The sequence below is a fragment of the Peromyscus leucopus genome, chromosome 1 (assembly GCF_004664715.2).
Source record: "Peromyscus leucopus breed LL Stock chromosome 1, UCI_PerLeu_2.1, whole genome shotgun sequence".
Taxonomy (NCBI): Eukaryota; Metazoa; Chordata; class Mammalia; order Rodentia; family Cricetidae; genus Peromyscus; species Peromyscus leucopus.
In genome coordinates, this window is record NC_051063.1 from 191053829 (window position 1) to 191068790 (window position 14962).

Genomic DNA, 14962 nt, shown 5'->3' on the forward strand with positions numbered 1-14962 from the left:
TTTTCAAACCTCTGGAAATCACCTCTTCTATCTAAGCACCATTGTGGTCATGAGATTCAATGTTTATTTTATCTTGCATCCATTCCTCCAAGGGTGCTGATCTTGCCTTAAACAACCTAATTACCATTTTGCATTGTGCATTAGCATTTTCAAAAGCCAGAGATTCAATTATTATTTGTCTAGCTTCTGAATTTGGTACCATTCTATTTACTGCTGAAGACAGCCTTTGTAAGAAATCAGTGAAGGTTTCTTTTGGGCCCCGTATAACTTTTTTTAAATGACTCTATTTTCTTTTCTACTTCAATTCTGTTCCAAGCATTCAAGGCTGCTGTGTGGCATAAAGCCCTGGTGTGGACATCATATAAAGATTGTCTTTGTACATCAGCATAAGTGCCTTCTCCAAGAAGTTGATTTTGGGAAATTTCAATACCTCTAGCCCTACTCTATTATTCAATGGCCTTAGCCTCATCCTCCCTCCAGGTCCTCCATTGTAATTGGGGATCAGGCTCCACGACTGCTGTAACAAATCTCTCCAGTCTTGAGGGATAATTCTATTATAAGTTGACCAAAAATTTAACATCTCCTTCACAAAAGGTGAGTGCTTGCAATATGAGACAATTGCTTTCTTGAATCTCCTCACATCTATCACTTGCACAGGAGTCCATTCAACTCTTACATATTCTTGGGGATATCTATCATTTGGCAGTTCTTGTAAGGTTACTGGATAAATTCAGGTTGGCTGTTTGAAAGGTGTAGGCAGTTTCTGTGTAAACTTATAATGAAATGCTGAAATTAGTTCTCCTTTAAATTCCTCTCTCTGGGTCTGAATATTTCTGTGATTTGTTTTAATAAGTTTTTCTAAGACTTATATCTTGGCACTAGTATAAACCAACTTTTTTTAGGGATAAAAGAAGAATGGTCAAACCAATAATGCTTATAATTGACATCACATAAATCCCATCTATGTTAATTTTCCTCTCATTTAAATTGTTCCATTTTCAAACCATCTAGTATATTAGCAAACAAAGACCAAACACTTTCTGCTGTAATAGTGTTTCCCACTTTTAATGTGAGAAAAAAAATCTCTCTCTCTTTAACTAATTCCCTCTTTAAGAAATCCCAGTTGAATTACCAAACCAGCTTACAATGATTATTCAAATGACGGTGTGGCAACAGACCAATGAGGGGCATACAGAGAAAGCCATAACCCACCAGGAAAGGAAAGAAGCAAAAGAGACAGCTGTCTGCTGTGAGATGTTCTATATGTCCTGTGGGAGCCCGTTCTTGGGTTCCTCGTGACTTTACCCAGTAGGTCCGCATAGAGGATGATTAGGACCATGGGCCTGAGTGCAGGTGTCTGAGATGGTCTGCACTTGGCTGTACTGGGGGATGGTCTGCATGGCAAATGTGTTGCTCTGGTCAATAAATAAAACCTGATTGGCCGTGGCTAGGCAGGAAGTATAGGCGGGACTAACAGAGAAATTAAAGAACAGGAAGGCACAAGGAGTCACTGCCAGCCGCCTGCCAGGACAAGCAGCATGTGAAAATGCCGGTAAACCACTGAGCCACGTGGCAGGGTATAGATTTGTGGAAATGGACTAATTTAAGCTATAACAACAGTTAGCAAGAAGCCTGCCATGGCCATACAGTTTGAAGCAATATAAGTCTCTGTGTTTACTTGGTTGGGTCTGAGCGGCTGTGGGATAGACAGGTGACAACGATTTGTCCTGACTGTGGGCAAGGCAGGAAAACTCTAGCTATAGCTATCTGCACGGAGCAATGTGCAAAAGTGGCTAACTCCTGTTGCATTTGGAGCTCAGAAGTTTGCTGCAGATAGGCTGCAAAGATAGGCAATGGAAACTTAGCCAGCAAGGTAGGGACTCTGGCCCAAGCAGTGTGAAGACTCCAGCTGCATGTAGCTCTGGCCTGAGTCAGTGGCTGCAAAGCCAAAGGCAAACAGGTTTTGTGAATTCATGCACCAAAAGTTGGACACCTGATGTTTTATGAATCCTAATTGGTCTTAGAAAAAACCTGGAGCCAAGTATCAGGGTGAAAGCCAAAAGATCAGAGAAGCACAGCAAACCAAAGCTAGCATCTCTTACCTCACCTACTTTTCAAGCTGAAAGAGAGCTAGTTCCTGTCTCTTCCCTGCTTAGATTCCTTTGTCTTCCAGGCATATCACTTGCTGTCTCTACCTTCCTAGTGCTGGGATTAGAGAGATATAACATCACTGCCCAGTTCTGCTTCTCTTTTAGACTAGACTAATCTTATGTAGCCCGTGTGGCCTTGTACTCACAGAAATTCAGATGAATCTCTGCCTCTACCTTCAGAATACTAGGATTAAGTGTGCCACCACTGCCTAACCAATATGGCTAACCCTGTGGCTAGCTCTGACCTCTGACCTTCAGACAAGCTTTATTTCCTAGATTAAAATGTATCACCACACCCTATCTTATAAATTAATAGTAAACTTTAAACAAAGGTATCTCAAAGGGTAAATAATGCTGCTCTCAGTCACTGAGGCTATATAATTGAATTCTCTAAACCAGGTACTGGTTACCTGCCTATGACTTTGTGGTGATATTGTATTCCCCAAAATATTGTGCACCCTAATAAACTTACCTGGAGTCAGAGAACAAAACAGCCACTAGATAGAGGCCAGAAAATGGTGGCACACACCTTTAATCCTAGCATTCCAAAGGCAGAGATCCATCTGGATCTCTATGAGTTCAAATCCACACTGGAAACAGCCAGGCATGGTGACTCGCGGCTTTAATCTCAGGAAGTGATGGTAGGAAGCATAAAGGTAGGTAAGGCGTAAGGACCAGGAACTAGAGTCTAGTTAAGCTTTTAGGCTTTTAGAGGCAGTTCAGCTGAGATCCATTCAGATGAGAACACAGAGGCTTCCAGTCTGAGGAAACAAGATCAGCTGAAGAATTGGTGAGGTGAGGTGGCTGTGGTTTGTTCTGCTTCTCTGATCTTCCTGCGCTCACCCCAATACCTGACTTCAGGTTTGTTTTTATTAATAAGACCTTTTAAGATTCATGCTACAGGACTTACTAATCAGGGAGGTCCCATCATCACCCTAAACAAAGCAGGTTGTTCCCAGTGCTCTTGCTTGGGACCATAAGTACATGTTGTAGCTGAAGACACCAGTTTGGTTACAAGATATAGAGCAATACTGAACTTGCCAGGTGACTCCCCCTGCTGGCTAGCTTTTGTAGCACTATAAGATTCTGTGCAGACTGTTGGCAGAGAAATTAACAGTCTAGTTAACTGCTGGGCCATGCATTTTACAATAACCTGCTAGACAATGTGTGAATATTGGTGCAAAACTTGTACCACTGTTTATGGACATAAACAAACTCTTTCACGATTGGATTTCAAGCCTTCACCACAGAGAGGAATTCATGCCATGGTAAAAAAAAAAAAAAAAAATTACTTGGGAACTATAGGTTGTAGAAGCTATTGATGTTTTGATAATGGTCATGAACATTAATCTAAAATCTAAATATTCATGTTTAAAATTATGTTTGTAATACTCTCAGCATTCCAGAAAGAAGTCTCCTCTTGCAGTAGGTAGTTGCTAATGCATAGATTCATAACACTTCAGAAACTATTAAGAACAAGCAACTGTATAAGCCTGGGGTAATTACCATTGTTTTATGGCTTAGGGAGAGTCTCACATGTCTCCTTTATCTCAGTGAAAGTATACTAGCAGTTAATGCAAGTTTTATCATTTTATTATAGAGTTTCAAATAAGTCCTCCGCAATTTTGGTTAAGTATTTCAAAATGAATTCCTGCACGCCCTGAGAGATTTGTTTATCTTGTTTTGGTTTTTTCCAGATAGGATTTCCCTGAGTAGCCCTGGCTGACATGGAATTTGCAATGTAGACAATACTGCCCTAGAACTCACAAGGATACACCTTCCCCTGCCTCCAGAGAGCCGGGATTTAAGGTGTACGTCACCACATCCTTAGTGTTTGGGGATTTCTAAGTTGTATGTCAGCATTTGAGTGATGTCACATTCATAGCCTATCTCCTCACAGTCAATTACTTTCTTGCTATTTGTATGGTTTGAATCTAGTATGATTTTGAAGATGAATAAAAGAATTTATCAGAATGTTTTTGATGAATTTACTTTTATCTCTGCAAATAGAGCACTATTTATATAGTTTGTCAAATTCAATGCAGTTGGGGAGGTGTAATTTCCAATGGACAGAAAGACATGGTGAGTATATACTCTAATATTATATGGTTTCTCAGATGTATGAATTTTGTGGTAAACAGCACTATTAGAGAGAAAACTAAAAATTTTGTCATAGTTTTTATGTAACTCTACTAGGATTTATTTTTTGACAAAGAGTTTATGTAGTTCTGTCTTGGAACTCAGTATAGAGATGATGCTGTCCTCCAATACACAGACATCTTCTTGCCTCTGCACCCTGAGTGCTTGGAATAAAGAAGTATACCATCACACCTGCCATATTATGAATTTTTGGATGTTATTACATTTTTGACCAGGGGTGGAGACATGATTTATTGTGTAAAACCACTGTTTGCCCTTCCAGAGGACCAAGGTTCACTTCCCAACTCAAGTGCGGCAGTTAACAATGGTCTGTAACTACACATCAAGGGATCTGATGACCCCTTCTGTCCTCTGCCCACGCTAGGCATACATGTAGTGCATGGATATACTTACAGGCAAAGCACATATATACATTGAAAGAAATAAAAAAACTTTTCCCACTCTTATATTTGCAGAATTTTATTTAATATAAACTCTAGGATATCTTTTAAGATGTAAACCTTCATTAAAGATTTTCACAAGTTTATGTTTCTATTTTGTGTAGTGCTGTGATCTGAAAGCAGAGAACTGGAAAATGCTATGTCACATCATTTACAATGGTATGTTTCTCTCCAGTATGAATTTTCTAATGTCTTCTAAGACTCAGAATTAGGATAAAGGATATATCAGTCGTTGCATTTGTATGGTTTATCCCCAGTATGGATTTTCTGATGTGCTCTGAGGTAGGAGCACCTTGTAAAAGATTTGTCACATTCTTTACAACTTAAAGGTCTCTCTCCAGTATGAACTCTCTGATGTCTTCTAAGATTTGACTCCTGAGTAAAGGACTTGTCACATTCCATACATTTGTAAGGTTTCTCCCCAGTATGAACTATCTGATGTCTTTTAAGAACTGTGACACTGGTAAAGGATTTGTCACATTCGTTACATTTGTAAGGTCTCTCTCCAGTATGAACTCCTTGATGTTTTATAAGACTTGCAAGATCAATAAAGGACATGTCACAGTCTTTGCATTTGTGAAGTTTCTCTACAGTATGAATTTTCTGATGTGCTCTTAGAGATGAGAATCTAGTATAAGATTTATCACATTCCTTACATTTGTAAGGCTTCTCCCCAGTGTGAACTTTCTGGTGTGTTTTAAGGGCTGAGTGGTAGGTAAAGGATTTGTCACATACCTTACATTTGAAAGGCTTTTCACCAGTATGGATTCTGTAATGTGTTTTAAGATATGATAATTCAAGAAAGGACTTACCACATTCTTTACATTTGTGCATTTGCTCTGGATTATGAGTTTTCCTATGCCTACTCAATGATGAATAGTGGGGAAAGGCTCTGTCACACTCACTGCATTTGAAAGGCTTCTCTCCAGTATGAACTCTGGAATGATCCTTAAAGTGTGAAGGACTATGAGAGACTTTGCCACATTCTTGACAAATATAATTTCTCCTAACAATATGCTTTTTCTGATGTTTCTTGAGAGTGGAAGAGTGGACAAGGGAATTGTCACATTTCTTATATTTGTAAGGTTTGTCTCCATTATGCAACTTCAGATGGCTTTGAAATGCTGACAACTGATGAAATGACACTCCACATTCTTTGCATCTGTAAGGATTCTCCCCTGTATGAAGTCTTAGATGTATATCAAGACTTGAAAGCAGGGTAAAAGATGTTTCACAAACATTGCACTTGTAGGGTTTAATTCCAGTATGAATTCTCTCATGTTCAGTGAGGTATGAGGCAGTCCTAAAGCATTTTCCGCAATTTCCACATTGGTATGGTGTCTCTCGAATGGCTTGTTGCAAAAGACTGTATGCAGAGGCAAAATAGTCATCATATTCTCCCTGCCTGTGCTCCTTCTTTGCAGTGTAGAGTCTTTGATCTTGAGTAATGATGGAACACAAATTTAAGGATTTCTCACAGTCTTTAGATTTGCAAAGTTCTTCTCCAGTGTGCATGTTTTCATGTCTATCTAGGTTTGATGAGTTAGTAGAGGCATCCTTGTTGTTACTACATGTGTAGTTATTAGAGTTTTCTGTAGTTTGACTTGTTCTATAAAGTGCACATGTGGAGGGGTCATGAAGCACTTTCCCAAGGTCATTACACTGACAAGACTCCTTTTCCGTCTTCAGAAGTTTATGGACAGGATCCCATCTGTAATAATTCTCTGAAAATGAGCAAAATTTAGATTAATAGGGTTTTTTCCAATGATAAGCATGTGATAAATGATGGTCTCCCTAAGTTCTCTTTTAAGATAAGTGAGCCTGGAACTACTTAGATTAGAGTTCCCAGTAATGGACATTTTTCATTCACTGTAATTGTATGGATACTCACAAAAACAGCATGAAAGCCTTCAAAGGTCAATGATTTATAACAGATACCTCATCTTTATCAAAAATTTATAACTGGAAAAAAGATGGAAAAATAATTTACGGCTAAGAATTAGCTTTGTGAGAGAGCTCACTGAGTGATTATATTTAGAAAAGATGTCTTCTCGGAAATTGATGAAGAGGAATTTAATCTGATCCCTGGTTCACAGTATTTACATTTACTAAGTGATAAGCAATGACAAGTACTGTTCAGAAGACCCAATTCCTTTCAAGATTAAAGTCTTACTGAAAAGCATCACAGGGCTCATTTTTTTTTCTCTAGAAAACACATTAGATACTTCAAAAGTAATGGATGCAAAGACAGTATTCTGCCAGACATCAGAGGCTCTAGATCATTTGAGGCAGGGCAATCATGGGCACTTATTGCTTATTTCTATCCTCCACTGTCTGAGCTCCACACACTGCTGTGTTTCCAAGCTTTGCTCACAGGTTATTCTACTCTGTATTCTGACTCCTGAGATTATTTCCTAGAGGCTGTCTGTGTATTCTACATTGGGAAGAAAATGAAGGATGTAATATGATGATATGCAAACAAGGAAGGAAATTATAGAATAATCCTACCTCATGGATTCACATTAAATTTAAAATTTATAAAATTATACCAATCTGATTTAAGCATAGTTAAATAAAATTTCATTTTGTACTAGTATTAAGTCACCATCATTCAGGACTAATAAGACACAATGCCTTCCAACAGTTATTTCGACAGGTTGCATCCTGGGGCAAGACACTACACTAAGTTAAATGATCAGGCATATTTTCTTTTTTTTTTTTATTATGTATACAGTATTCTGTCTGAATGTATATCTGCAGGCCAGAAGAGGGCGCCAGATCTCATTAGATGGTTGTGAGCCACCATGTAGTTGCTGGGATTGAACTCAGGACCTCTGGAAGAGCAGTCAGTGTTCTTTAACTGCTAAGCCATCTCTCTAGCACCCAATCACGCATATTTTTCAAGTGGAATTGAATATGGTAAAAACATTTTCAGGTCTTGCTTTCTCCTTCACTTGAAGTATTTACTATTCTCTTGCTTATTCACTAGCCAACCCTAGTTAAGGCTACTGTCTCCTCCCCCCTTTTCAGGGTAATTTCATTCTTTCTTATAGGTGATCACATTTACCTTGCACACATAATCCACATGTTCTTTGAGCAAGCCCATGACCCATGCTAGAACTTTCAGAAAGAATACAGACGTCTAAGACAGTACTGCTCTCAGTAATTGAAAACATAAAGCTGAGGAATTTAGGCAAGAATTCTTGATTAATATTTGTAGTCACATATTTCAGTATATTTAGCATTTTCTGTTTATATATCTTGAATTTGTCTCACAAATAAAACCATATCATTGCAATAATGGACACGGAGGTTTAAGATATGAGTGAAAATAGTATATGCTACTGAGTTTATGGATGAATCTTGGAACCAAAATGAAGGATGGATGACACCTCTGAAACGGAAAATGGAAAGAGAAAACTAAATAGCATAAAAAAGTTCTTTCCTACTACTAAACTTTGTCTTGTCTCCTGTTGGTTTTTTCAGGACAGCCTAACAGATTTTATGTCCTATGAAGGCAGAACAAAAAAAAAAAAAAAAAAAAAAAAAAGATGGGTTAGGAATTCTACAAGCAAAATGTTCTCACCCACAAAGACCAGGTTGTTGTAACTCTCCAACATCACATCAATGTACAAAGCCCTCTGAGCAGAGTCCAGGCATTCCCACTCCTCCTGGGGAAAGTCCACAGCTACATCCCTGAATGTCAACAGACCCTGAAACAAAAAAGTATGGTTTGACCACAGGCTACTTGGAAGTGCTTTCCTAGATATAATGAGATGGATTATAGATGAGCAAAGATAATTACTCAAAGAGAAGATTTCTAATACGGTCACATTTTACCATGAATGTTCTAACTCTGTAAAAACAGGTTGAGACAATAGTCTTATAAGCAGCATACATGAAACAAGAAATACATTTAAGGTCTAGACATGGTTATCTATCTGTTGTGGATTCTGTGTTTATGTTACAAAGGATCATAGCAGACATGTCTCAGAGGGAAAATTCATTATGAGGAAATGTGCTTTAAATGTTGTACCTGTAGATCATGCTAAAATACTGATGCAAATAAATCATATGTGAACTGGGCCTTACGTGACTCTATTCTAACAGCATCAATTGGGATGTTTAAAGTCTAGGTACAATGCCATCCATTAAACAGCAAAGGTATAGGTTTAGAAGACAGAATATATGACTAAAGTTGTAGCTAAAGAGTTTTGTTTTCTTCCACAGTGGCAAGGATCGTAACAGCATTACATACTGTCATTTAAACTTTAACATCTAAGATAAGTAGTCTATGGAAAATTTTTAAGGAAATTTTTGGGCTACTATGAACAGACAGGAAAATCTGTATCAGCCATATTTGATATAATCCAAATTTTCCCGAGGAATGTCTCTGTATGCATAAGCCAACAGAGACAAATAACAATTCCAGAAGTTTGGAATAGTATTTCACTTCACTCCCAATGAGTAATAAAAATTGAGGGAAGCCCAAAAACAAATAAAAGAAAATATTAAAGTATAGCTAAGAGAATCTATAACAGTGACATTTTAGATAAGGCTCATAGCAAGAATTTACCAAAATTAAATTAATTAAATACCAAGGAAATAAAACTGCAAATCAACAAATGGGCAAGTGAACCAAATACACACTTTTCAAAGACAGAAACTCAAATGGCGAACAAACATTGCAAAGCATTCAGGATCCCAGAAAGACGACCATGGGAGCACAAATTAAAACTTCTAAGAAATACTGCCTCATCCCAAACAGAATGGCTGTCATCAATTAACCTGACAACAAATGTTTGAGGGGATATGGAGAGAAAGGAAAACTTATGCACTGTTGATGGAAGGGAGGGTGCAAATTAATACAGCCATAGTGGGAATCAGTTTGGAGATTATCGAAAAAATTGAAGAGAGAAGTTACATATGACCCAGTTCTTTCACTCCTGGCCATATACTCAGAGAACAATACACCCCACTACAGAGATATTTATACCTCATCGTTACTGTTGTTTTAATCACCAAAAGAAAGCTATTGGAATCAAACTAATAATCTATAAACAGATGAATGGATAATGAAAATTGTATAAAATGGAGGAAAATTCAGCTATAGAAAAAAAAAAATAAAGTAAAAAATTTGAAGGAAAATGAAATGACCAAAGTGTGGTCATACACTTTTATAAAGAAGACACCACGTTTTTGCTCATCCGCAGAATCTACCCAATGGTATATGTACACAGAAACAATGTATATAAGGAACTGAAAGAAGGTAATGAACAACAGTTGTGAAGGATATAAAGTTAAGTGCTTGTCAAGTTCTAATTCTATGAAAAGTTTTTGGGGTTTTGGTGGTGGATAAAAAAAATCAAAATATATTTGATTGTGAAAATATAAAATCCTATGTGAGGCTCCAGAACTTCTGTTCCCTATGATGACTCTAACTGTATAAAAGTACAATAATGTTGGGCACTGGTGGTGCACACCTTTAATCCCAGCACTGGGGAGGCAGAGGCAAGCAGATCTCTGTGAGTTCAAGGCCAGCCTGGTCTACATAGTGAGATCCAGGACAGGCACCAAAACTACACAGAGAAACACTGTCTCTAAAAGCAAAAAAAAAGAAAAGAAAAGAAAAGAAAAAGAAAGAAAGTACAATGACTAGTGTAGTCTTTGGGTCTGCTTAATTTCAGTGTGTGATTTTGTTGATTCTCTGTTTGCAGAATTCCTCATAATAAGATTTCAAAAAGTATCAGAAGCAGAAAATTAAAGACTTTTAATACATCAATGTATAACGCTTTTAGATAAAGAGTGAAAAGGACCACTGACCTGAAACGTGATTACTGGAGAATCAACCATTTCTAACTGTTTCTCTTCTTTGGCTTTCTCTTTCAGGAACAGTGAATAGATGGTCACTGCCCTCTCAAATCAAGGGGTCAAAACAGAAAAGTTAACATTAATACAGAAAGCTGTTAGAGAACAATGTCCAAGCACATAAAAGACCGAAGGAACAGAATTCTATCAGGTGTCGAGTCAATAATTACAAAGCCAGGAGAGCATGGAAAGACATTTGAAGCTTGAGGAGAAAATCACCATCAAGGAACTTGGTGCACAACAAAACTATTAAAATTGAAGGAGACGTAAGTGAATTTCAAGAAAGTCACCAATTAACACAATTCATTTCACTAAAAACAGCCCTGCAGATAATAAATTAGAGGCAAAATATATCCAGGAGAGTCAGAGGAATCATTCATGAGAACATGGGAGAAAATAAATTTCAAATAAAGAATAGAGAAATACAGGAGAACTGTGAAGTAATCATCTATGGGTAAGACAGCAAACCACTATTTCTCAAAAAGAGGGAAGAAAAATAGTACCAATAGTCCAAACAGCAACAACATAAAAATGAAACCATAGCAAATAAAAATGCCAAAAAACACTTAGCCACACTAAAAATAAAAATAGAGAATCCTCATTTAAATAAACAAAATCTCAAATTAAATAAATTCAGCACATGACTCAGCTGTTCCTTTCCTTGGTATATGCCTAAAGGACTTGATATCCTACTCCACAGATACTTGCTCAGCCATGTTCATTGTTGCTCTACTAACACCACCTACAAAATGGAAACAACCTAAATGTTCTTCATCTGAAAATTGGATAGTGAAAGTGTGGTACATACACAGTATGGAATACTATTCATGTAAAGAAATTGAAATAATGATCTTTCCAAGTAAATGTATGGACCTAGGGAAGACCATATTGAATAAGGTAACCTGGACCTAGAAAGATAGACATTCCATGTTCTCTCATAGGAAGTGCTTAGCTCCAAACCTTCAGTTGTGAGTACGCAACCAGGATGACTGTAGTATGTGGTGGTATTCTAATTGTATTGAAATGTGATTTCTGATTGTATGTTAATAAATAAAGTTCCCCGGGGGTCAGAGCTATTAGAGCCATAGAAAGAACGTGGCGGTGGTGGCACACGCCTTTAATCCCATAGATCTCTGTGTGTTCAGGGATACAGCCAACATTGGAGACATATGCCTTTAAGACCTAGAGGGCTGTACTTACAGGCAGTGAAAAAGCAGTCATGTGTTTGGGTTTACAACCAATGAGAAGGCAGAACAGAAAGATTATTTAAAGATAGACAGACAGGAAATAGCTCTCTTTCGGAGAGCTAGGACCACCACAGGAGGAAGGGTAAGATTTTAGCTCTGAGCTCTGACCTCTTGGCTTTCTCTTTTACATTGGTTCTGTGTTTCTTATTTAATAAGATGGTTGGTTACATCTACAGTAGTAACCATCTATTCTTTGATTATTATCATCCATAAAAAAACAAACAAACAAAAAACAACAACAACAAAAAACGCCTATAATATATCTAAGTCTCTGTAAGCTTACACATTTGGAGTATAAATGAAAATCTCCCAAATGGACTGATGATGCTCCTCACAAGAGCCATAGAATTTCTAACAAAATGATCAACACCAGGTGTAAGAAGCCTGGTTTGCACCTTACTCAGAATGGTTATGATCAAAAACACTAATGACAGTCTATGTTAGAGAGGATGCAGAGCAAAGGGAACACTCCTCCACTGTTGGTGGGAGTGCAAACTTGTACAACCACTGTGGAAATCAGTGTGATGGTTTCTCAGAAAATTGGGAATTGATCTACTGTAAGACCCTGCCATACTACTCTTGGGCATATACCCAAGGAATGCTCAATCATACCACAAGGACACATGCTCAACTATGTTCATAGCAGCATTATTCATAATAGTCAGAACCTGGAAACAACCTAGATGCCTGTCAAGTGAAGAATGGATTAAGAAAATGGGTACATATACACAATGGAGTACTACTCAGCAGAGAAATACAATGAAAGCATGAAATTTGCAGGCAAATAGATAGAACTAGAAAATATCATCCTGAGTGAGATAACCCAGACTTAGAAGGACAAACATGGTATGTACTCACTCATAAGTGGACACTAGATATAAAGCAAAGGACAATAAGACTGCAACCCACAGAACCAGAGAGGCTATACAGCAGGGGGGACCCTAGGATGACTGTGGCTTATAATAAGTTTTGGTTTTACTCAATCACTGGGCAAGCTTCAGTGAAACATTTCACTATTAGGATAAGAATTTGTACTGTATGAAGCTGATGATAGAAAAATAAAATTAAAAAATAAAAAACCTGGTTTGAAGTTATAGGTCACAGTTGTTCAAGAGACTTCCAAACATTGCAGGCTATTGCTGTTGCCTGCGGTTGCCTACTAGAGACAGAAGTTGAGTTCCTAGTGTTGAAGACGCCACACACTTCAGACAAATCCTAGAGGGCTGGGGATGGAACTCACCTTAAAGCCTCCTCCCTGGGGATTAGCTTTCATGGTATCAGAAGGTGACATGTAACCTTCCCAAGGAGGGAGCCAAACAACTGTCCTACCCAGCCATGACATCTATGAATCACACCAATGATGTGTACTGCATGATAGCCTAGGGGTGCAAGAGTAGGACACATAATTAGGGTGTAACCAACAGCTTCTACTTGGATTAAGACCCTCTCAACAAGAGGGAAAATGTGCCTGGTACTGGAAACCTAGCCTGTTTCCCCAGGGCTAGTAAAGGCATGGATCCTGGAGGAGAACCTACAACCAGTACTTTACTGAATCAACATAACTCCTAGAGCACTGTAAATATTTACCCTAATTTCCAACAGGCAATGGGAGGCAAGAGGAGGCAGTACAGATGCAGTGAAGTAGGGTGTAAATACAGTTCCTGATTCTTATCAAAACTCTGTTGGCATTATTTTCAGTAACGGAGACAAAAACACTAAAAAGTAGAGAATGTGCTAGAATATCAAAGCTCAAAAACTCTGAATACAATAAATAAACCTAGAGGTATTAATTTTCATCATTTTTTTATAATACATTAAAACAATGAATGAAAATTATTTAATAATGGTATGAAAACATGATCTCTGATGTGAATATGGACAGCATCACTCACATACATAGTCAAATAAAATTTATTTGACTCCATTATCAATTCTTCTGAAGAAAGCCTTCTCATGACTACATTAGGATAATTCCTGAGGAGATTTTTTTCTCAGTGGAAGTCTCCAGAATTATTTCTAGTGAAACAGAATGTGGCAAAACTGATTTCATGTCCCACTTCCACATTCACTTGATCCCCTTTCCACTCCTTCACCAATGTCTCCACCATACCTGGACCCTTAGCTCCTGCCTCCTCTCTCCTTCCAGGTCACTTTGTTCTGCTGCACAGGTGAGCAGGTCTGGGTGATCATTTAGCCCTGCACATGGGAAACAAAATTTGAGGAATAACCTGAATGTCTAACATAGGACTGTGCTCAGGAGAAAAGAGAGAAGTAAATACAGAATTATACAAATGATTTCCCAACTCCTGCAGGATCAGAACACTGAAAATATTTAGAAAGCATTTTAGTTATTGTAACTTGAATCCCACTTCCAATCAGAGCTCAATCAAAACTCAGGGGCAGAAATGGAACTGAATGATTGGGAAGAGAACATTGTACATTAGTGAGGTTCTGAATTGATCATGGATCAATAATAATGAAGCCTTACATTCCCAAAAAGACACACACGAAGAAGAGAGAACATTTCTCTCTTTTTTCCTTTGTGAAATTCACTTTATTCTGTGTGATTGAGACTCATTCACACACAACTCATATACTTGCAGATTAGTTTGTCAACAAATACTGAGGAGGAGAAAGGGAGACAATAAGCAAACAATTCTCAGTCAAAAAAATTATACTGCTGCAATTTTCCTTTTTCTTTTTTGTTAATGTTGTTGTTGTTTATGTTTTTTAAGACAGGGTTTCTTTGTGTATCAGCCCTAGCTGTCCTGGAACTAGCTCCTGGTCCTGGACCAGGCGGGACTTTAACTCACAGAGATCCTCTTGCCTCTTCGTCCCATGTGCTTCGATAGGAGTCATGCACCACCACTGCCCAGGTGTACTGCTGTAATTCTGCAATGTCAGGGTGTAGAGTGTAGCTGGGGTTGGCTGAAGAAAGAGGGCACTCCAAGATGAAATTTTAAGGTCTATGTGACATTAAGAAGGTCCAAACTTTGATTAACTGAATCCAGAACACCCATACAAAGGTGTATTTATTGAAAGTTACACAAAGTATTTCCTCAAACCAAGCTTCCTTATCTCATTTATATGTCTTACT

At 37.9% G+C, this 14962-nt stretch overlaps 1 protein-coding gene across 4 annotated transcripts in view; it reads right to left on the minus strand.

The window, feature by feature from the left end:
• Window positions 1–4753: 4753 nt before the first annotated feature.
• LOC114686608 (zinc finger protein 54-like) overlaps window positions 4754–14962 on the minus strand; it is a 48687-nt gene continuing 38478 nt past the window's right edge. For 3 of the 4 annotated variants that reach the window (XM_037202248.1, XM_037202247.1, XM_037202249.1), the window contains one exon: window positions 4754–6474. In XM_037202248.1, the coding sequence (XP_037058143.1) occupies window positions 4976–6474 (1499 nt within the window). In that variant the 3' untranslated portion in view covers window positions 4754–4975. Of the gene's footprint in view, window positions 6475–8336; window positions 8464–10573; window positions 10665–13975; window positions 14062–14962 lie in introns of all 4 variants that reach the window. The other variant, XM_037202246.1, reaches the window with a different exon arrangement.